We start from the raw sequence: 22,789 nt of genomic DNA, 5'->3' as shown, positions 1-22,789 counted from the left end.
GACCCCTTTTCCCCCACAATGAATGAAATCATTGTTTAAAAAATGAATTTTGTATTTACTTGCAAGTGCCATGTGTATGCCAATATATAAGACTGCAACATATGATATTTGGCAATGACTACTGAGGGGAAAAAAAACGGTAGAATTTATGTACTTTAACTGATAAATTTAACAAAAACTTTCCTGTTAATAAAGTTGAATAGAGTAAAAATGGAAGTTTCAAAGGAAAGATGAAATATTTATACTTTAAACAATTTTCAGTAGTATGAGTATTTTTAAATAGGAGGCAAAAAGCTGTCAACCACCTACAATTCCATCTTAAGATATTTCCTCAACCACCCTCAGGACCATCTCCAAAGGGGACGATCCCTTTTAGAGATTTTTACCCTGAACTCTCTGCCAGGTTTTATAACTGCTGAAGCGTTTTCTGATTTGTGTGTGTATAGTTGTTAGTTTAGTTTGTTGATCTTAGTAGTTGTATAGTTTGTTTGCTTCATATTGTGATTTTTTCTTTTCCCCCCTTTTTTCTTCTTTATGTTTCTTTATTGAATCTTTGTTGCAATGAAGACGAAAGGGAGGAAGTAAAATAATAGAGTTGATATTTTGATTTCTCTACATACACGACAGCTGTGACTGGGAATTTCTTTAAATTTGGCTGCAACAGTCATGCAGACTAGAAGGTATTTTTTTGGCTTTGAGTAATCAGAGTCACTCAAATCTGTTCCACTCTTATGAATATTTCAGGAAGAAGATACATTCTGCAATTCTCAAATACTCAAATACAATGACATTAATCAGGTTAACATCTCATTTATAGTTAAATACTGTAAGCCTATATAAATAATAAAATAACTTTACATTTTGTGTGGAGTGCAGGTAAGTCAGCGAGTAAACATTTTTAAAGACATTTAAGCCCCTCTTGTCGTCACACAATGACTAGGCTATTCTTTAAGTGAACACTGAGTAATTTAAACTGGTTCTTCTGAAACTAAAGACCATTGTTTTGTCTACCTTGTGTTCCAGGGTATCTGGAAATGTGTAATGCCATTCAATGTGCTTAAACAGTGACACAGCAAAAATAATCATGACAAACTATTGAGTTTTACCCTTCTGCCAACTGAGTCAGTGCTGGACAAATATGAGCAAACTTTTCCCCAGACACAGAATAAAATAACTCACATATTTGCTCCTCTCCATATCCAACAGCTGTGATTGGAAATTTCTTACAACATGTCATTTATAGTTACTGATTGGATTTATTTGATTTTTTTTTTTTTTTTTTTGCCTGTCCCGTTTGGCTCTTTTGCCATCAGAATTGTTGTCTAAAGGCAAAGAAAGATGCCCAACGGATTTACTTTACCAAATTGACCATCCCAGCCTTGCCGTAATGGTCCATTTGATTCACCTTTTATTATTTATTTTATTTTCACTTACTGAATACGGGACAGACTTGACTGGGGGAAAGAAGGGGAGAAAGAAAGAGGGAAAGAGAAACAGCTGAGAAGAGGGACGGGGGAGAAGGGCAAAAGACAAAAACCAACAGAATGAGCAGAAAAAAAAAAGGAAAAAAAATGCATATATCAATCACCTGGATCACCTGCTGATTTATTTGATTTTTGTGTGCCAGTGTCATTGTGACATCACATTCGTTCCAAGGAAGGTACACATAAGTGCTGGCACTGAATCCAATACAATGAATTTAGTATAACAGGAACTAAAATAGTGAAATATAACTTTCTCTAATCAAACAGGCAGATTGTGCGGTACCTCAGAGTCAGGTTGCCACAAGAATGTAACTAAATGACTGCAAGATCAGTTTCTACTTGCAAGATCACAATAATTTCCTCATTTAGTCCATCTCTGCTACACTGTGATCAAAGAACCACAGGGTCCATTAACTGCTAAACATCATGAAACAGTGTTTTCTATATTTAAGTGGCATGCTTGCATATGTTTTCATTGCTATGCCAAAACTCAATTTATCTATTACTTCTTATTTGTTCAAAAGACCACATGAGACGAGAGTGCCAGTATGAGAAGCAGAACCTACAAAGCATTACTCAGAAAAGGAGAGTAATAAAATATTTTATTGGCTATTCAAACCATTAAAATGATTCTCATATGAAATAAAATTTTGAATAATGTGAGCTGATCGTTTTAGCTTAACTTCTTACCAAATGCTAAGACTTACCCTTAACACATACACTTTTTTCCTGCTTGGCCTTGAAGCTGGCAGATTACACATGATCCTGGAGAAAAAATTGTGTTTTAAATGATGCAGATGTGAAGAAATTTGGAATCAATTACATTTTCTTATAACATCTTAGGACAAGTTAAGAATACATTTTATGTAAATGAAAACAAACTTAACAGTAAACTGTTAAAATTAGAACAGTTATGAATACCGTTATTTAATTTTTTTGTTTATCTTTTGCTTCACTTTGCAATTTTATCTCTTTTATTTTTTATCTCTACATACACGACAGCTGTGACTGAAGTCAAATTTCAAACTTCAAATTTGGCTGCAACAGTCACGCAGACAGAGAGATGAATTGGTTTGACTTTGGTGTCCAGTGATCACGATCACTGTGACCTCAGACCTCTTCCACTCTTGTGAATATTCACCATTTAGAGAAGTCTATACCTAGTATGGTTACTCCTCGTAGATGCAGTCACATGTTGTTAAAGCCAATGAAAGATCTGAATGTCATGTTCAGGTGATAAGTATTTAATGTCATGAGGGCTTTTGTGTATTGTTTGGACAGCGTTAAAATTTTTCCTTTCCCAAGCGAAACTCCCCAAACAACAAACGCAGCAGTAAAACAGGCTGGCCCACTGGTCCTAGCATCATATATAAACCCACAGGCTCTGTCTGTAAACATACACAGGTGGGGGAAAATTCTCGCAGTGAAAAGGCAAGCTGGTCAACCAAAGTGGTAAGAAAATTTTTATTTAATTTTAAAACGTTTTTTAGTCATTATAATTTGTTTTCCTATTATGTAAAAAAAAAAAAAAACTTCAGTTTGTTCCCTCACTTTCTATAGTGTTGTTATTTTTTTAACCATTTTTTGTTGTTGTAGACCTACAAATACAAAGCGGAGGTAATTTTCACTTTTTTCCCTCAGAAACTGCTGACATGAAACTCGAGTTGCTTGTTGTGGTGGCTGTGGCAGTTCTGCTGCCCAGTTTTTCTGAGAGCCGGATCGTTTCCAAATGCGAGCTCAGAGAAAAGCTCGGTGAAATGCTTGATCTGCCCAGGAGACTGAAGGAAAGAACGTTGGCAACAGGTGAGCTCAAATGTGCTTTGGGTACTTAGCAAAGAATCTTCATAACCTTCAGAGTCAAAGTACAAATCACTTTGGTGCTCATGAAAATCAGGATCAAAGCTGTACCTTAGCGGTACAAAATTATTTAAGTTGACTGCTGCTTGATTCTTCTTCTATATTTGAGGAAAACATTAATTGCATTTGATATATCTGATGACATTACTTACTGTTTACTTTAAACATGCAAATACAGAATCAGTAATAAAGCTTTATCTTAGCTGCAAATACTTTGTGAAGTAATATTAGCAACATGCAATTTTTCTATTTAAATGTCTTTATCAACTGCATCAATAATGTAATTGTAAAGTGAAATTTTTCTACAACACAGAGGATAATAACTGAAAAAGTAGCCACCAAAGTAAAACTTTCTTGTCCTTGTTTGTGGACATGAATGGTTTGTTGCAGTTATCTGTGAAGTACAAAGGAGGTCTGATCTGAACACCAAGTTAGTCAAGTCATTTGGCAAGTGCATCCCTACCGCACCAAACCCAGCGGTGGTCACAACCCCCTCCACAAGCGGAGGCAACAATACGATCACTGGAGCAGCCACAGTGACAAACACCAATTCAACAACCATAGACCTGACCAGCACCACTACTGCTACTACTAACACTATAACTACTGTCAACTCCACCATCAGCTCAGGGAACACAACCTTTGTGTCAAACAGCACAAGTGGCGTGAAAAGACGAAGGCGTGATGCTGATTCACACAGTGAGAAGGGGAAAAAGTTTAGTGAAGAGGAGCACAAGGATGACAGTGAAATGGAAGACGAGGATGAAACGAGCAGTGAGGACGATGACGAATCCAAAAACCTTTACGGGCTCTTTCAGCTGTCTGACAGAGAGTTCTGTGATTCGGGATTATGTCCATCCAAAAGTATGTGCCATGCCTCCTGCACAGGTGAGTCCTTGCAAACAAGCAAACACAGATTTACTGTTTAAATGTTGCTTTTTTATTGTGTATATTAAAAATGGTTTCTTTTTTCCTTGCAGCTTTTACTGATGATGACATAACTGATGATATTGCTTGTGTTGTCAAGACTGGTTACTGGAAGTAAGTTTCTGGAAAGCACAACACAAATAGGTCAGATAAATAACCAAAGCTTTGAAAAAATGTCATATTATTGTGTGACACATTAATTTGCTGATTTATTCATAATATCCATATACTGAAAAACAGCTAAAAAATTCAGTAAGGTGTTGGGCCATAATCACGTCTCCAAAGCATTTAGTCTTTAACACTGCTGCAAGGATTGAACACCATTATTGTGTTGCCTAATAACTGCCTTTTGTTTTAATCAAACAGGGAGATCATGAAAAGTGCCTCGAAGTCATGTCGTCGCACCAGGGATTTCTTTGAGGAATGTGACTAAATGGCTGTGAGATCTTGGTTGCTACAATTTCCTAATGAGATCCACCTTCCGTGAGCTGTGATTGAGGAACCGCATGCTCCATTACCAACCAAACAGCATTTTTTGTTTGTTTGTTTGTTTGGTTGGTGGATCATTCAGTAACCGTTGCTTTGTACCTGTATGTTTTAATAGTAATGCCAATAGACCTAATCAGCCCTCAAATTCCTACAAAGTAATGATTACTTTTTCAAAAGTCTAAAACTCAACGCTTTACATCTATTTCTTTTCTTTCAATAAATATTGACTTGCAGCATCTTTGTGTTTGTGTTATTATATATGTATAGTACTTTTAATAGTAATGACAAAACTGCTTCAATCTCATGAAGACTACCTGTTGCTTCACGTTTATTTAACACCACGACATGTGCACCACCATACGAAAAATAACCCTGAAAGCATGAGAGATAAAATTTTGCTCCAACCAGGAGACTTAAAGGTATTTCATTAATCAGAAATAAACCAAGCAATTGGCTACTGTGCAAACCATTAAAATTATTCTCATATGAAATAAAAATGGATTAAACTGAGATATTTATACAGTAAAACCTCAGGACCAAATGTTAAGACTTACTGTTAACACATATATTCCTTTTTTCCTGTTTGTCCTTGAAGTTGGCAGATTATAAAGGACCTCTTTCCATGTGTTTCAGCTCCTATTTACACTTTGCCTCAGGTGACCTTTCTGAATGAGATATTCCACTTTGGACCCTATAGTAGTAATTATAATAGTCTAGTTCTTTTAAAATCCTTTTCTACTTTGACTGAGCACTCAAGTATAATTCACTCATTCCCACACACTGTCATATAGTGACTTTTTCCCTAAGTACTTTCTATCTGGCATTCACGTACTTATCAGCATTCAATATAGGGCTTTGGAGCGTGATGTCACGGGAGGTGGGCCACGCCCCCTTCCGCCATGACAGTAGGCCAGACACAGGATACAGCTTCAGCTATGGTTCGTACGTGTTGTGTTGTCAGTTGCAACGTTAGATCACACGATCGTGAAGGCAAGAAGCTGGATAATGGGCTCTCTTTTCATCGTTTTCCATCCTGGAGGCAACGTAAGGGATCCCATGTATCCGATATTACTAAACAAAGACGTCAGGCTTGCATTGCAGCAGTGAGACGAGCGGATATCGAGTTCTGTGCAATCCCCAGCTTTTTGTTGGTTTGAGCTCTAAAAACATACTAAATTGCTATCACTGTACACTAATCCGCACATAACTTCCAGATGAATCACACACCTGTCATTGGAATATTGGTGTACATTTACCTTATGTGTATGCACTAATTTTATCTTACAGGCTTTTGTTATGCAGCTGCAGAGTCTGAAGGTGTGCCCTGTGCAGAAGTGATTGATGAAGATCTGACAGAAGTGGGGAGCGGACAGACAGCATCACGGAAGCTAAAGGGCAGACGAAGTATTGTGTGTGCAATGAACAGGGCAGAGCAGAAATAAACACAACACTGCTCGATAAGATTGTTAAGGTTTGCTGTGTTTTGGTGAATATGTGCCCCAGTGTGGTTGTCAAACCAGGGCCAAATGAAACTTGCTCTTGTTGACTATTCATAAAGCTGTTGTGTTGCATGTGTAGTTCATTGTAAATAATTGTACTTTGTGTGAAGTAGTTTCAATAAAACAGAAAAGAATAGTATATTTGTTTGTTTGTTTTTTATTCTTGATCTGTTCACATGTACTTAGCAAGTACATAAAAATGAAATGCAAACTATTTACATGGCAACACACAGCTGGCATCAATCTTGAACCACAAAATGAAACATTACAGGCTATTTAGAGCAGCACGTTGCACGTGCAAATCAAAAACTGTAACAAGGAAGTTGTTTAGAAAGTTATCAAGTTCAAACCGACTTACCTATGTCTTAACGACAACGTACTCGCAGCGTGGAGGCTTAAAGATGGACAAATCTTGCACCCAGCCATTTGTGAATTGGATGTGGGCCTCCAGGGATGTATAATTCTTAAACTGGTTTGCTGTGTATGCGCTGACTCCACAGACAAGGTATGCAAAGATATCGGGATAGGACAAAGGCGGTAGGTCATCTGGGTTTCCACTCCACTTCCTTATTTCATACGGGTCCACATTACCGATGCATGCAATTTTTTCAAAGTACCGTCTCTTGGTATAATAATGAATAATGAAAAAGAGAAGGAAGAGTCTCTGTTCCTTCATGATTCCTCTGCATATAAATAATAATAATAATAATAATAATGTTGTAATTGAAGATCATTTTCCAGTTAAAATTAGTGAACCATTTAAAACATTGGGGGGGGGGGGGGGGTCTCACTCCCACTAGAACCTAGTCACTCTAGTCGCCCCTGTTCAGTCATTTGTCATTATGACCGAGTACCAACTCAATGTCCTTGGGGTCACTATAGCAATGTGGCCTAAAGTCCCATGATGTCATTTGTATGCAACACAAGCACAACACAACAATGGAGGATGTTCAGGCGATAGTATATCTGCTGCTTAGTCTATAGCTTTTTGTCAGACTGTGGTATAGAATCTTTTGATGTCAAATTTTTGGTCTGACTCGGCTCATTTGGAATCCTGGCCAAGCAGGTACTAAAAACATACTTGCTACCAAGTACTACCACCTAATGGAAAACCCCCAAATCAAGTTGAACCTAGTAACTAGTGGGAAAAAGGTAATAGTGGTAGTGAACCAGATGAAGTTAAGGTCTGACTAACAGATGTTTCTCCTAATGTGAAGATAATTACAGCCAGACATTTCGGAAGCACAAGTCCTAATGGGGAATGTTTGCACTTTGTGAGAAATTTGTGAGAAGATTTAACAGATATCATCTTATATGCTTAGACTGTTTAGAAACAGTAGGGAGGGGATGGGGGGTGCAAATAAAAGTCATCTTAGTAAAAGGTGCGATCACACCTTTCATCATTGTGACTTCAGATCTGTTCCACTCTGTTCCGAGAAACATTTTGCACCTCCTAAATACATCAAACACAAAAGTTTCAGTGAAGTCTACTCCCTCATCTGTGCCTGTATAATCCTTTTGGGTGCGTTGACTTGACCCATATGGAAAAGAAATATTAATAACTTATATGATTTACTCATTACTTTCATATATTGTTTTAGTAAGTGTCCAAAACATACAACTTTCATTTATATAATTTTTTCAAGGGATCTTATGTCTGTATTCACTCTTGTATGCTTTTCATACAAGTTTCACACAAGACAGATACAAACTTTATAAGATTTATATATATCTTTTCCATATGGGGATGTTCAAGTCAATGAAAGCAGTGAAAGTCAGGTGTTGGATGATTTAATGCTAAATGGGCCAGGTAAAATAATGTAATCCATAAGCAATTGCATAACAATAATCAAAACCACATTTGTGTGTTCTTTCATCATCATTAAAAGATTTCCTGTGTATTAAGGGAAACTCCCCATACAACAAAGGCAGCAGTGAAACAGGCTTGTCCACTGCTAAAAGCCATCACATATAAATGCACCGGCTCTATCTGCAAACATACAGAGACAGCAATTTCTTTCAGTTAGCAGTCGATCAAGTGGCCCAACGTGGTAAGTATTTGCTACATTTATAATCGCAATGTTTTCATCATATTATGTAAAAAAACATTTGTTTCCGTACTTTTTCTGTCAATATTGTTTTTTAACCAGTGATTTCACTTTAGACTATAATCAAATGAATGGGTTCTGCATATAAAGAAAAGGCAACCATTTTTCAGCTCCTCTCTTACAAAAATAGACCTTAGAACAAAGTCTTGCAAAATTCTTTTACTTAATGAAAATGTATTTTATTTAAAAAGACATCACAACAATCGTTTCATTTTCACCTTTTCCGACAGAAAGTACTGATATGAAGCTCACGTTGCTTGTCCGGGAGACAGGGGGAAAGAGGCAACAGGTGAGCTTAAATATGGTGCATGCATAGCAGCATGTAATGTGGAAAACAAAAATGAACACAAAAATGCAAGATTAACACAAAATGAAAGTGTGCTTTTAAGAAATAACTACAAAGAGCTTCATATAAAAGAGAGCAGTCTCTCTCAGGCTCCTTCAGTGTTCATTTCGCTCTTGTGAAGGGATGCTGGAGAACCTAGACCAGTTTGTCTGTTCACTTGTCTGTTCATCTGGCATTCAATGAGATAAAGATTTATGGTCCCAGTGACTGAAAAACAATAGTCCCTAAAGTAAAACCAAAGGCACATTTTGAAGGTTGTCATGGTCCTGGGCCATGTGGGCCCAGCATTCTTAGTTTTCATGTATTTTTGTATTTTGTTCTTTATTTAGGCCATGCTTCCTGGGTTGATCTGTTACGTTGTTCCTTATGTGTTTTCCCTTCGTGACTCTTACCCCCTGTGTGCCCCTCTGTGTATTTATGAGCCCTCGTCTCCCTTTGTGGTTGTTTCATGTTTCCCCAGCCCGTTATGTCTGTGTTTTTCCCCGTGCTCTCTCTCCTCCTGTCTGAACCTCTGTGCCTGTACATGTCATGTTCAGTTCACCCAGCCCTGTCTCGTTATGATTATCAGTGTCACCTGTGTTCCCCGTGTGTGCCCACTTTCCTCGTTTACCCTCTGTGTATTTCTGTCTGAGTCTCCCTCTGTTCGGTGTCGTGTTCTCCCTCATGCTGTGTGTGATTCCCCTGTGTTCCTTGGTGAGCTTTATGTTAGTTTTTCCCAGTTTAGTTTTGTATTGTTTCTCGTGGCCAGCAATAAAGCTGTGTTTTTGAGTTCACCCCCGTGTCGTACTACGGTGTACATTTTAGGACATCGTCAGGTATCAGACAAAAAATTGTCAGGTGTCAGTTGTCAAAAAAAAAAGTTGTCAGGTATCAGAAAAAAAATTGTCAGGTGTCAGAAAAAAAATTGTCAGGTGTCAGTTGTCAAAAAAAAAAAAAGTCAGGTATCAGAAAAAAAATTGTCAGGTGTCAGAAAAAAAGTTGTCAGGTGTCAGAAAAAAAATTGTCAGGTGTCAGTTGTCCAAAAAAAAAAAAGTCAGGTATCAGAAAAAAAATTGTCAGGTGTCAGAAAAAAAGTTGTCAGGTGTCAGAAAAAAAGTTGTCAGGTGTCAGACAAAAAATTGTCAGGTGTCAGTTGTCAAAAAAAAAAAAGTCAGGTATCAGAAAAAAAATTGTCAGGTGTCAGAAAAAAAGTTGTCAGGTGTCAGAAAAAAAGTTGTCAGGTGTCAGAAAAAAAATTGTCAGGTGTCAGTTGTCCAAAAAAAAAAAAGTCAGGTGTCAGAAAAAAAATTGTCAGGTGTCAGAAAAAAAGTTGTCAGGTGTCAGAAAAAAAGTTGTCAGGTGTCAGACAAAAAATTGTCAGGTGTCAGTTGTCAAAAAAAAAAAAGTCAGGTATCAGAAAAGAAATTGTCAGGTGTCAGAAAAAAAGTTGTCAGGTGTCAGAAAAAAAGTTGTCAGGTGTCAGACAAAAAAGTTGTCAGGTGTCAGAAAAAAAATTGTCAGGTATCAGAACACAAGGTACCAGAGAGAAAATCTTCCTGCAGGTGGCGCTGTTGTCATGTCCCACCCGAATTGATTTCCAAATACGTCATCAACGTGTGACCGTGGGAGAGCGTAAGGTCATTGACCTCACCGGAGTTTTACCGTGGTTCAGGCTCCTAACGACACAAGGTAAGTTTAACTTTTTCTCCCTTTTGTTCATATTTTTGCCACAGTTGTGTTATATTAAGTTGCAGTTATGTTGTGAAAGTTACATATCAGAGACGGAAAGCCAGTTTTGTACGAAACCAAATCAGTACTATTTTTGTCTGGCTAATTCATTCTAGCTAGCGACAGTGGTGAAACGTGATTCAAATTTAAACTGTTCAGTAATTGTTTTGTATACATTTCAGCAAATGGACAAGCTGAAAGCTTACGAGCAGCCTGCATCCTTTCTGTCGCTCTTTTTCTTTATTTCTCTTTTCTATATTGCTACTGTCGGGATATTTTTTGATCCCGATTTTTTTTTCTGTTATTGTTTTTAGACTTTGCTGCAATATGTCATCTGACGATGATGAAAGGAGTATCCGACTCTGGCTGGTTCCCATGACTGTACCAAAAATACTTTTTTTTTTATTAAAAAAAGAGCATTAAAAATAAATGACTAAAGTACAACTTATTTATTAACTACTGTTCACCTATTTAATATCAAAGAAGTGTATTTTTTGCTACACGTTTTATTTGTGGGCACTGAATTGACGATGCTTTTAGTGTAATTGCCACATAAAAAGATTTAGTACTTTACTGGTTAATTACTTATGTTCAGTGTAAGAGGTGGGTGATCAATTAGACTGTTGTTGTTACACTTAACCTTTCAAGATATGATGATAATAACATTGTTCAACAAAGGCTTAAAACAAAAGGAAATCAGCTGTGCACTGAATTCATATGGGCATAAAATAAGGTAAGTCTGCATTTCAACAGTTTCCGTGACAACTCTCTAAAATGACAAAACATGCAGTTTGCATTCAATATAATGTAAGTCTGTGTTGTCTTTTAACAGTGAGAGGCATCTGAGACGAGTTTTAAAACTTCTAGGGTTGAAGCGAAGATGCCCCCAACGACCTTTTACTGAAATCCACAAAGCTGTGGAGGTAAGCGTTAAAACATCAGTGCAAAAAATATATATTTTCCTGAAGTCTGTGTCATGAGCTATTGTAGAAACAATAAATGTTATTTTCTGTAGTGATTAAAAAAAAAAAACATTCAATTGTCTGTTTGTTTGTTTTTTAGAGTGAGATGAAACAGTGGTCTCCTGAACAAGGAATCAGGGCAATGGTAAAGCGGGTAAGGGATGTCAGAGGAGTGCGGCCTTGTTACAGGTTGGTTAAATAGTGTGTATATAATCAAGTATTCTCTTGTTTTACTGTTGAGCTCATAGTAAAATCTATTGTTACTGTAGAGACGATGTTGCTAATATAATGAGGTATATGGATGCAAGTGGTCTTCAGAGGAGATCTCCTGGAAAGAAGAAAATTCCCCGTCGGAATTACATCAGCCGTGGTCCAAATGACACATGGCACATTGATGGTATTTATTTTATCTTTTCAATTAACCTTCCAAACATGTTTTGATGGTACTTCTGTTGAAACAAATTGTAATTATTATTTGTTGTTTCATATAGGCAATGATAAACTGAAGTTCTTTGGAATGTGGATACATTTGGGGATTGATGGGTAGGTTTGAATATGGCATTCGCTACTTAATTTATTATATTCAGTGATAGTACAAAGTTGCTTCAAGATAAGGATGTGCGGTAAACTGAGGTGTTATCTCTCCTGAGGAGTCTAGGGCAGGGATGGGCAAGTCCAGGCCTCGAGGGCCGGTGTCCTGCAGGTTTTAGATGTGTCCTTGATCCACAGCTGATTCAAATGGCTAAATTACCCTCACAACATGTTTTGTAGTTCTCCAGAGGCCTGGTAATGAACTAATCATTTTATTCAAGTGTGTTTACCCAGGGTGATATCTAAAACATGCAGGACACTGGCCCTCGAGGTCTGGATTTGGCCAAGCCTGGTCTAAGGGACCAAGATAAAGTATGAATAGTGAAGGAGTATTCAAGATGGCGGTTTTTAAAAGGCTTATTTCCTGCTAGTCTTAAAGTTCCATTTCAGACTGGCAGTTAATTTCAGGGAGGGCCAAGACCAACACAACAAACAAAACATCCCTGATATAAAGTAAACAGAATTTAACTCCAAAGAAAATAAAATGTACAATTTACGATAACCTACCTAACCAACACATAAACAGGAGAATACAAGGGATTACAAAACAAAAGGCAGCTCTCCCCTCGCGTCAGTCTGAACACAGTCAAGAGTCACATTCAATTCCAAAGGCATGTAAGCCTACACAACTATGGCAGTCAAAATGGCCGGAGGAACCAGAAACAACGCCTAGACATAATACAATGGAAAACCAGCATACTCTTTGTCAGGGGAAGACATTTGTTCAAACACAAGCAAGAGAAATAAGACACTGCAGACCAAACTCAGAGTGTATAAGAGCGTGCGCACGGGTGAGTGTCTCTGAGGAACACACACACCGAATGCAGGCTTGCTTCCTTTATTTATAGGAAAAAGCAGGTTACATAGTACTTTCTCTTTTGTGAGAAGTCGAAGAGAGGTTAGGCATTAGATCAGCTTATCTGATCTTTCACACACTGGGGTAAGAATACAGAAGTATATCATGCTTTATCTGACATCACAGACACTGAAGTAAAGAATGCATCATTATATCATGTTTGTCAAACATCTCAGACACTGAGGTAAGGAATGCATCATGTTTTCCTTTCAATAGACTTGGTTAGGTGATTCTTCAACAATAGGCTTGGTTATGTGAAAATATATGAACACTTGAATATAAGGCACACTTGATTATATTGTATTTCATAAAAATCCTCTGTCACTCTTGGGGAATGTAACAAAAACCAAACATAGTGCCAAAACATGATTAAATCATATGTACAAGTGGCCACTTTTCTGTTTCTTTCTTTTCAGATTTTCCAGGAAGGTTCTATGGCTAAAGGTGGGCACATCCAACCGCAAACAAAACTTTGTGGCCAGATACTTCTTTGAGGCTGTTCAAGAACAGGGTGGTATGCAATATACTAAAAAAATGGGGGGTTAAAAAAGATTACATTTTGTTAATAAATTTATTTTTTCATCATTCACTAATTATCTTCAGTTTGTGTCTTTAGGCTGTCCTCAAATGATTCGGGGGGACAGAGGAAAGGAGAACCTTGTTGTGGGTCAAATGCAGATGGCATTTCACATGCGAGATCTTGGGAATCAGGCATGGAGGTGCTTCAGAATGGGGACATCAGTGCACAACCAGGTATGTCTTTAAGCTGGTAAATGACTATTTCTAAAGTAACAACCTGACAACAAAACTGATAATGTCATGTTTCTGTTGTTTAGAGAGCTGAATGTTTCAACAGTATTTTAAAGCGGACATGGATTAAGAAATGGCTGACAACATTTGAGGTAAAGCAAATCTTTCACCTGTAAAACCTATTAACAAAGACTAGCCATCAAAATTTCGTTAAACATACGATGGATTAGTTTATCTGAAAACACAAGGCCAGAATCTGTGTTTATGTACATCTGTACCTTTTCACTAATGAAATTCTCACCTTCACAACTTATGTCTTTTTCAAAACAACATGCGTAGGCCATGATGGAGTCTGGGATCCTTGAACTGGACAATCCTGTGCACATGTAAGTCAATATTTTTAGACATGAAAAATAATCAAGCAGCAGTATGAAAGTATGTGGTCTAGGAATGCCTTTGTTTTTTGAGTACTGATTAAAATTTAGCTTTTACTTATTCTACCTCAAAGAAGCAGATGAACATATTAATTTTTTAATTCTCCTTTTTCATAGCAACTGCTTGCAGTACTCACACTTGCCACTGCTTCAAAGAGACTTAAAAACGGAGCAAACAGTTTGGAACACCCATGACATCCGCAAGCAACGCAATGCACCTGGTCCATTTGGGAAACCCGACCTTCTGTTTACCTCACCACCTCCTGGTATGTCATTTGAAAGCCTGTGGGGTTTTATTTTTTTGTTTGTTTTTTAACTTTCATTAGTTTACTTTTACTTTGATATAGCACTCTTCACAGGATAAAAACCACAAAGTGGCTTCACAATAATATAAAACAGATGAACATAAAACAGCACAATCGAACATACAGAATAAATGCAATCAAGGAAACGTAATGATGGAGGCAGAGCATTCCATGACCTGGGAGCCACCGCTTTGGAGAATCTCTTGCCTCTGGTCTTCTGGTGGGACTACTAACAGCCATTGATTAGATGATCACAGGCTGGGAGAGGGAGCGTGGGGTTCTATAAGATCAGAAATTAAGGCAGGAGCTTCACGATTCGGAGCATTGAAAGTCATTACTAAAATTTTAAAATGAATTTTCTAAAATATACTGGAAGCCAGTGTAATGAGCGTAAAACTGTTATAATGTGCTTTCTCTTTTGTGTCTTCCGAAGAAGCCTACTTGTAGTACAATAAGAGATTTCTGAATTTCTACTGTCAATACTAAAATGGCTTCATATTGACACCTTTAACTAAAAATTTATCTAAATGTTTGAGTGATATTTCCATCTTTAAGTTTCTGTAATAACATCTGTAAACACTGACTGCTTCTTATACAGGTTCTAGAACAGCTTTGTCATTATTCATTTATTTTTAACATTCAAAGTGAACATCTTTTCAATATTGTCTTTCATTCGCAGGATATGGCAATGTGCTGCACATTGTTGACCCAGACCTTTTAGACTATGCCAAGCAATTAATCTGTGAGAGGGAAGAGCCTTCACTGGTAGCAAACCAGGAATTCAGAGACATGTGCCAGAACATTTTAGAAAACAGCCAGTTTCCCTGCACACCTGATGGTTGCCTTGCTGCATACCTCATGCTAGTCCAAGAGCTCACAACTGCCATGAACAGAAATGCAGTTCCTACACCTTCTACGTTTGCCGAGGCAAATGACATATACATCTTTCTGAAGAGAGAGAGGATGGAAGGTGCACCAGTAAACATTTCCAATGACCAATAAAATCATACAACAGTGTTTGTTAACATTTATTTATCCTTGTTTAAAATCAACAGGTAATTTGAAAACTGTCTGACCAACAAAATGTACAATAAAATTTTGAAATACAATTGACAAGGTGCCATCTTTCATAATGATTCAGTGTTTCATTTACCACAACTTTTGTTAACAAAATGTAGAACATAATTCACATTGAAAGACTTTTGAACTGCAGACTGTAGCACCATTACCACTTGTAGCCATATCGGCTCGTAAGATCAAGGCCTGACTTGAGAAACTTAACAACATCAGATGCGGAAGGCCTTGAGTCTGGGTCATAGCTCACCAAACCACCAAGAAAACTGTTTTTGTCACTGAGATGTGATAGGGCATGTGGTGGGGTTTTGGTGGCCATTAGTGCAGCCAGTTCTCTTTGTTTTTTAACCATCCACGGAGCGGAACCCGTCAGGATCTCCAGATATGTGGCTCCGAGGGACCACATGTCTGTCTGGAACGAGGCCTCTTCAAACATCAGTATGCATTCAGGGGCCATGTAAAGATATGTGCCACCAGCTGGACCAGTAGCCTGGGCAGTGAACTTACTCCCTTGACGAAGCATCACAGTGTCTCTTATGTTTGCCATGCCCCAGTCTGTCAGGACTGCCTTTTTAGAAGGGTGGTGAACCTATAAGGTATACATATAAGAACTTACCAGGTTGTCTAAAATTTCACAAATGTTATCAAAAATGTCATTCCAAAGACCACAGCTCATAATTGGGGGAAAAAAAAAAACCCTCAAAGCTTTTAGCACCCAGATCACCCAATCACTGCAGATTTATTCTGAGATTGTTTATTATACCAAACATTAAAATTAACAGATTGGTTAATGATCCAACCCGGTTTTATAGTCCTGTGCATTTTTTAATCCCCATTCCACTTAAGCAAGTGGTACAGACTAATAAAAGAATAGAAACTTTCAGTTTGTAAAGCCTAAACTTACAACATGTTTGGGAATTTTGTAGGTGTGCAAGAACCAACATATTAAAGAAAAATTGGACTATTAAAGAAACAATGTAAGGCTTCTTACTTTAAAAAAAAATCCTTTATATGAATATGCCAGAAAAGTTTCTCATTGTTCAAATGTAGTGTTCAATAGACTGAAGAGAATAAAGTTAAATAAATAATATACTATTTTTATTTTGATCTTCAAAAACAAAGTGGAGAAAAAGAAAAATACAGTATGGCTTACCATGACATTTGCTGGCTTTATATCCTGGTGAATGATTCTCTGTGCATGGATGTACTCTACTGCCATGGATAAGTCCAGTGATATGAAACCGGCATCATCCCCTTCAAGCTATCAAGACAATATATAATATTAATAAAACAATGCGTAGCCAGGTGTGACAATCTAACATGTCTACCACTGGAAATGTATTACTTCAAATAGGATTAGTATTCAAATGCAATTGCCATTTCAATTTCAATAAATTACAATGGGACCTAAGACCAACAAAGTCAATGTTTGGCGGTGACAATCAAAAAGCCCTGATTGCAGTCCTCTTGCGAAACTGTAAGCAGAGGTGAATGGTGTGTGTGAGCAAGGTGGCCAACCAATCTGACTCAGTTACACCAGTCCTGTCTGGAGGACTGGACAGAAATTCCTGAAAAATATTGTAAGAATATTGTAGAAGAAAACCTAAAATGTCTGGACCTCATCCAAGTAAAAACAGCAATTCTACCAAAACAGTAAGGGAGCTTATTATTAAAAATTTAAGATTATTCTTTTACTAAGTTGATACTTTTCTGGCATTTGACAATTAAAGATCATTTTGGTAATTCTAAATGGTTGAAAACATGAGAGAAAAATAAAGGAATCAGTCTTTTTATATGTTGTACACAAAGATGGTTTCAAGTACATATTTAAACAAATGCCAGCAATAAAAAGTTCTTTTTTAATATGAGGGTATTAAGATAATTAACATCTACCTAAATGTATTAAACATAAAGTTATGAGTATTGGTACCTTCACCAAGCAGCTGTCTGTGTGAAGCACTTGCTGCAGGGTTGCGCCATGAATGTATTCAGCTGCCAACAAAAAGCAGGACTCAGTGCGGGCAACTGCCATGAGTCTGACGATGTTGGGGTGAGACAGTCTCCTAATAAAACAGAAACATGTCCGAATAAAAAAAACAAAATAGAGGCATATTATGTTACAGCTTGAGGAAGAATCGATTTTGACAATGAAAAAAAAAAAGTGTGTCAAAGTTCTTACAGTGAAACATTTATCTCATGATGAATGTCGCTGTCCTCCATCCCTTGTTGGCCACACATGATCCTTTTAACAGCTGCTGGAGTACCATGAAAAGAACCTCTATATACCTTGCCAAATGTTCCTTCTCCCAGTAGATTGTCCTCACTGTATGTAATTAAAGCCTCTTCCACATATGGAACACGTGGAAGATACACTTGGGGATAAAAAAAAAAAACACAAAGTAACATCCATTAACATACAGCTACTGCTAATCATTCTTCTATTAACTGCTGGATCACTAATATCTAGGTTTACTCCAGGAACTTGAGTACCAAATAGTGAAGAATGAAAACCTTTATTTACAATTTTGTCTGATGATATGATGTTAGCCCTAAATGGGAAAGAATGCTTACATGATGGCGATTTTGGAGTTGGGTTGAAAGACTGTGCAAAATCTATCAAAAGCCCACTACTTCCAGCACCTTCAGATAGCTCTTCAGCTCCCTCCATAGCTTCTTTTGACTCAATAACTGCATGTGGTAACATGTCTTGGCTCACTGCTCCACCTGGACCTAGAGATGACCCTACATTTTCCTCCTTCCTTTGCTTGGACTGGCTTTTCTTTCTGACTCTCCCTGTTTCAAATTCAGCTGAGCTGGATGTTTCTGCATGGAAATCCTATGAACACATTCAGCCAAGATATACTTTTTGCAGGGTGCACTGTGAAAATATCCACATTTATGACAATGATAAGAAATTAATTGTTCTGTTCAAGATGAAGCCATGGTTTTACCTGTTCTGCAACACTTTGTCCTATGAGGGTTTCAGGAAGTTCATCTGCAGAATAAGATGCATATTATATACAGTAACTGTGCAATGACCAAGCATAGTAAACAAGTGTGTAAAGGTTGGAAATGTAATGCAAAACAAAAAAGAAGTCAATTTTAATGATTTAGTTAGATGTCCAGGCATTCACCTAAACTGCAACTTTCATCACCACCCACTTTAGTTACAGGGTCTTCATCTGTAAAATAACACATTAATTGCAATATATCTGAATAATGCCCAACATGGCCAGTGTACCATGTTCAATCATAACATCAAAAATATTCAATTTGGTTTGGGCAGGCACACACCTGAGATGGAACTTTGATCATCCAAACACACGACCTCTGTACAAAAAGTAAAATTATTTCATACCATACAAATTCGAGTGCTAGACAGTAGTTAATAGTAATATTGAACACTTTATTACCCAGTTGTCGTCGCCCGATGTATATTGTTCTTTTCCACATATGTGTAATATCAGAAACAGTTCCGTATTCTTTGTGGAACTCCTGCTTACTCCACCTGGTCCCGTCAGAATGGCAAAGAGTGAACTCACTCCCCTCAGTACGCTCTGGCCAGAAGCGTTCTTTGCCTATGGTAATTAAATCATCATAGGTTTCATGGCCTTGAAGAATGATTCGAGGTGGAGCTTCGTCCATTATTAACTTCTGGTACCGTCCACACTTTCTATGAGTTCTTGGCTTCCACTCCATGGGAGCCAGTCTGACCTAGCATCAAGGAAAAAAAGGGAAATTTATTAAAAAATAAGCCAAATTTAGAAAGTTATTTTTTAATATATTGCTGATAGTCATACAGGTAGCTTCACTTTTTAACTAACCTTCAATAATGATTTGGCATGGTCCAAACGTTTATCATTCAGTGGAAACTGCCTTTTCTTTACTTGAGGCTGTAGTAGTTTCTTGGCTTTACCAAAGGCCTCTGCTGCACCTGTAATGGATGAAGCTGAAAGTTAATCAAACTGATCCACAGCGAGTTCTATATTACAAATGACCTTGAAGCAAAATAATTGTGGTTTTCTTACTGAGAAATTCATTGCCACGTGTTGAAGTAGTGTCATCTGCAATATAAATAGGGCATTGATGTGAAACATGTGGTTTATAGAATTCTACTACAATCACAGACTACTGCACAGTCATCTGCTTTCAAAATGTATTGCATCTATTAATAAAGTGGTTATTCAATCATAACCTGCTAAGCATATCATGTTAAATAAAGGAGATTGTTTTGCATGTTGTTCAAAAGTATCAAAACCTACCTGATTTTTCTGCTGTCAGGAGCTTTTTTATGTTGTTATCAAAGCCTTTTTGGGTAATCTCACCTTCAAATAAAATTTTAAAAGGGTAAGTAGTTATAGATTGACTGTAGGAGACAGATCCTACATGACTATCTAACTTTTAAATTGCAATCTTTTAATTTTGTGAGAAATTTAACTTTTGTCATTTTTATTTATTTATTTATTTTTTAAATCGGGCACTCCAACAATATCATAAAGTAATAACTATATACATCTGTTAACATGCATATTAATAAAGAGAAGTAAATATGAATACCATACATGTTAAATAATTAAAGCATGATATTGTCAGGGTTCTTTGCAGTTAAAAAAATTAACTTGCAAGCATTACCAAAAAGTTTAATAAAGTGTTGGATTACCATTTTCAAGGTCTTTTTTAAGCTGCTCGTAAGCTTTCAGCTTGTCCATTTGCTGAAATGTATACAAAACAATTACTGAACAGTTTAAATTTGAATCACGTTTCACCACTGTCGCTAGCTAGAATGAATTAGCCAGACAAAAATAGTACTGATTTGGTTTCGTACAAAACTGGCTTTCCGTCTCTGATATGTAACTTTCACAACATAACTGCAACTTAATATAACACAACTGTGGCAAAAATATGAACAAAAGGGAGAAAAAGTTAAACTTACCTTGTGTCGTTAGGAGCCTGAACCACGGTAAAACTCCGGTGAGGTCAATGACCTTACGCTCTCCCACGGTCACACGTTGATGACGTATTTGGAAATCAATTCGGGTGGGACATGACAACAGCGCCACCTGCAGGAAGATTTTCTCTCTGGTACCTTGTGTTCTGATACCTGACAATTTTTTTCTGACACCTGACAACTTTTTGTCTGACACCTGACAACTTTTTTTCTGACACCTGACAACTTTTTTTCTGACACCTGACAATTTCTTTTCTGATACCTGACTTTTTTTTTTTTGACAACTGACACCTGACAATTTTTTGTCTGACACCTGACAACTTTTTTTCTGACACCTGACAACTTTTTTTCTGACACCTGACAATTTTTTTTCTGATACCTGACTTTTTTTTTTTGGACAACTGACACCTGACAATTTTTTTTCTGACACCTGACAACTTTTTTTCTGACACCTGACAACTTTTTTTCTGACACCTGACAATTTTTTTTCTGATACCTGACTTTTTTTTTTTGACAACTGACACCTGACAATTTTTTGTCTGACACCTGACAACTTTTTTTCTGACACCTGACAACTTTTTTTCTGACACCTGACAATTTTTTTTCTGATACCTGACTTTTTTTTTTTTGGACAACTGACACCTGACAATTTTTTTTCTGACACCTGACAACTTTTTTTCTGACACCTGACAATTTTTTTTCTGATACCTGACTTTTTTTTTTTTTGACAACTGACACCTGACAATTTTTTTTCTGACACCTGACAATTTTTTTTCTGATACCTGACAACTTTTTTTTTTGACAACTGACACCTGACAATTTTTTGTCTGATACCTGACGATGTCCTAAAATGTACACCGTACCCGTGTGTGTGAGTTTTGCGATTGGGTCCTCATCCTGCCTGCCACACAGCCGAAACATGACAAAGGTAGCTCATTTGTCTCTGTCACTGTTGTCTTTTTATGTATTTTGGAGGTTGATGGAAGACGACTCTTATCACCTTTTTAATCTTTTCTTTCTTCCTTGTTTGCTGCAGTTATCTGTGAAGTGGACAAGATGTCTCATCTGAACACAGACTTGGTCAAGTCGTTTGGCAACTGCATCCCTGCAACACCAAAGCCAACAGTCCCCGCCGCAACAGGAGCCAACAAAATGACCAATGGAGCAGTCACACCACCAAACACCAATTCAACATCCACTGACCTGACCAATACCACTGCTACTGACCCTATTAACTCAACTATCATCGCAATGAACTCCACCTTTGGGTCAAACAGCACAGGTGGTGTAAAAAGACAAAGGCGGCCGCTCACTCAGGTAGACATGAGAAGAACAAGTTTAGTGGGGAGGAGCGTGATGACAGCGAAATGGAAGACGAGGATGAAACAAACAGTGAGGAGGAGGATGAATCCAAAGGCCTTTACGGACTCTTCCAGCTGTCTGACAGGAAGTTCTGTGATTCGGGATTATGCCCATCCAAAAATATGTGCCATGCCTCCTGTAAAGGTGAGTCATTGTTGCAGAAGGAAATTGACATTACTTATTTAAGTGTTGCTTTTAAAAATGATTGCATATTAAAAATTGATTATTTTTTTACTTGCAGCCTTCACTGACGATGACATAACTGATGATATTGCTTGTGTTATCCAGACTGGTTACTGGAGGTAAGTTTCTGGAAAGCACAACACACACAGGTCAGATAAATAACTGAAACTTATATGTGGTGCATTCATTGTAAATGTACTGTAAAACAGTACCATCATTAGTCACCAGCACAGCTTCAGTGCTCTGTTTCATTCCATCCTTAACTTTGCTGTACAGACTGAACACCATTGTTCCCACAATATTCCTTGATTTGATCCTTTGATGATGGAAGTAGAGAATTCTCTGTGAGATGCTGGTTAGGCTTTATAAAAGGAATCAGGATCCATTTCTGTGTATGAAATTAATCACACTGAAAACTCATGTGTGCAGATTTAGCTCACTGTTTAGAGCATGTAATTCATGTGCAATATGGCCAGTGCAGAGGCCTGGGTTTGAATCTGTCCCAGGATCAATTATTGCATGTCTTTTTCCCAGCTTCATGTCTTTTGTCCATAAAGTGTATTTAAAACAAACAACTTAATTTAAAGAGACTAAAATAGAGAAATACAACAAAATAGTGTTGTCTAATTACTTCCTTTTGTTCTAATCAAACAGGGACATCATGGACAGAGCCTCAGAGTCATGTCGTCACACAGGGAATTTCTTCAAAGGATGTGACTAAACGGCTGTGAGATCACGGTTTCTACTTACAGGATCACGTCAGTTTCTTCACCAGATCCATCTCCACTGAGCTGTGATTGAGGAACTGCATGCTCCATTTTCTACAGTGCAGCAGTGTTTTGTTTGTTTGGTGCACTGATCTTTCAATAACAGCTTGTATCTGCATGTTTTAATGGTAATGTCAAGT

General features: G+C 37.4%; 4 protein-coding genes across 4 annotated transcripts; 3 read left to right on the top strand and 1 right to left on the bottom strand.

Moving 5' to 3' along the window:
- The first annotated feature begins 2,877 nt into the window (after positions 1 to 2,877).
- On the top strand, positions 2,878 to 4,985 carry LOC113031540 (uncharacterized). The gene is made up of 5 exons (XM_026183690.1): positions 2,878 to 2,936; positions 3,126 to 3,287; positions 3,732 to 4,229; positions 4,322 to 4,382; positions 4,635 to 4,985. The coding sequence occupies exons 2-5, from the start codon at positions 3,137 to 3,139 to the stop codon at positions 4,699 to 4,701; spliced, it is 777 nt and encodes a 258-aa protein (XP_026039475.1). The 5' UTR covers positions 2,878 to 2,936; positions 3,126 to 3,136; the 3' UTR covers positions 4,702 to 4,985.
- Positions 4,986 to 8,255: 3,270 nt separating this feature from the next.
- On the top strand, positions 8,256 to 22,706 carry LOC113031546 (alpha-lactalbumin-like). The gene is made up of 5 exons (XM_026183696.1): positions 8,256 to 8,307; positions 8,595 to 8,653; positions 21,374 to 21,843; positions 21,941 to 22,001; positions 22,537 to 22,706. Exons 3-5 carry the CDS (start codon positions 21,705 to 21,707, stop codon positions 22,601 to 22,603), a joined length of 267 nt encoding a protein of 88 aa, XP_026039481.1. The 5' UTR covers positions 8,256 to 8,307; positions 8,595 to 8,653; positions 21,374 to 21,704; the 3' UTR covers positions 22,604 to 22,706.
- On the top strand, positions 10,174 to 15,428 carry LOC113031537 (uncharacterized). Its single transcript, XM_026183687.1, has 13 exons — positions 10,174 to 10,378; positions 10,732 to 10,769; positions 11,066 to 11,150; positions 11,250 to 11,340; positions 11,480 to 11,568; positions 11,649 to 11,776; positions 11,871 to 11,922; positions 13,243 to 13,340; positions 13,443 to 13,579; positions 13,663 to 13,728; positions 13,916 to 13,962; positions 14,128 to 14,276; positions 14,995 to 15,428. The coding sequence occupies exons 2-13, from the start codon at positions 10,745 to 10,747 to the stop codon at positions 15,315 to 15,317; spliced, it is 1,290 nt and encodes a 429-aa protein (XP_026039472.1). The 5' UTR covers positions 10,174 to 10,378; positions 10,732 to 10,744; the 3' UTR covers positions 15,318 to 15,428.
- On the bottom strand, positions 15,330 to 20,498 carry LOC113031532 (probable serine/threonine-protein kinase MARK-A). Its single transcript, XM_026183682.1, has 14 exons — positions 20,323 to 20,498; positions 20,050 to 20,101; positions 19,652 to 19,714; positions 19,418 to 19,453; positions 19,214 to 19,323; positions 18,803 to 19,103; positions 18,684 to 18,719; positions 18,524 to 18,571; positions 18,341 to 18,384; positions 17,961 to 18,225; positions 17,569 to 17,761; positions 17,320 to 17,452; positions 16,543 to 16,650; positions 15,330 to 15,978 (listed from the first exon to the last, which is right to left on the bottom strand). Exons 2-14 carry the CDS (start codon positions 20,096 to 20,098, stop codon positions 15,541 to 15,543), a joined length of 1,824 nt encoding a protein of 607 aa, XP_026039467.1. The 5' UTR covers positions 20,099 to 20,101; positions 20,323 to 20,498; the 3' UTR covers positions 15,330 to 15,540.
- Positions 22,707 to 22,789: the final 83 nt, after the last annotated feature.

Source organism: Astatotilapia calliptera, chromosome 11, assembly GCF_900246225.1.
Source record: "Astatotilapia calliptera chromosome 11, fAstCal1.2, whole genome shotgun sequence".
NCBI classification, from domain to species: Eukaryota; Metazoa; Chordata; class Actinopteri; order Cichliformes; family Cichlidae; genus Astatotilapia; species Astatotilapia calliptera.
The sequence above is the reverse complement of the archived record's forward strand: the minus strand, read 5'-3'. Positions and strand labels throughout refer to the sequence as shown.

Bases quoted from the DNA above. Each gene is read 5' to 3' on its own strand.
- LOC113031537 (XM_026183687.1), top strand. From the start codon at position 10,745: ATGTCATCTGACGATGATGAAAGGA. The intron at 10,770-11,065 runs GTATCCGACTCT...TAACCTTTCAAG, and splicing joins ATCTGACGATGATGAAAGGA to ATATGATGATAATAACATTG. The intron at 11,341-11,479 runs GTAAGCGTTAAA...TTTGTTTTTTAG, and splicing joins AAATCCACAAAGCTGTGGAG to AGTGAGATGAAACAGTGGTC.
- LOC113031546 (XM_026183696.1), top strand. From the start codon at position 21,705: ATGGAAGACGAGGATGAAACAAACAGTGAGGAGGAGGATGAATCCAAA. The intron at 21,844-21,940 runs GTGAGTCATTGT...TTTTACTTGCAG, and splicing joins GTGCCATGCCTCCTGTAAAG to CCTTCACTGACGATGACATA. The intron at 22,002-22,536 runs GTAAGTTTCTGG...CTAATCAAACAG, and splicing joins ATCCAGACTGGTTACTGGAG to GGACATCATGGACAGAGCCT.
- LOC113031540 (XM_026183690.1), top strand. From the start codon at position 3,137: ATGAAACTCGAGTTGCTTGTTGTGGTGGCTGTGGCAGTTCTGCTGCCC. The intron at 3,288-3,731 runs GTGAGCTCAAAT...GGTTTGTTGCAG, and splicing joins GGAAAGAACGTTGGCAACAG to TTATCTGTGAAGTACAAAGG. The intron at 4,383-4,634 runs GTAAGTTTCTGG...TTAATCAAACAG, and splicing joins GTCAAGACTGGTTACTGGAA to GGAGATCATGAAAAGTGCCT.
- LOC113031532 (XM_026183682.1), bottom strand. From the start codon at position 20,098: ATGGACAAGCTGAAAGCTTACGAGCAGCTTAAAAAAGACCTTGAAAAT. The intron at 18,226-18,340 runs GTAAAACCATGG...ATGTGTTCATAG, and splicing joins GACAAAGTGTTGCAGAACAG to GATTTCCATGCAGAAACATC. The intron at 16,651-17,319 runs GTACCAATACTC...TTGTCTTGATAG, and splicing joins CAGACAGCTGCTTGGTGAAG to CTTGAAGGGGATGATGCCGG.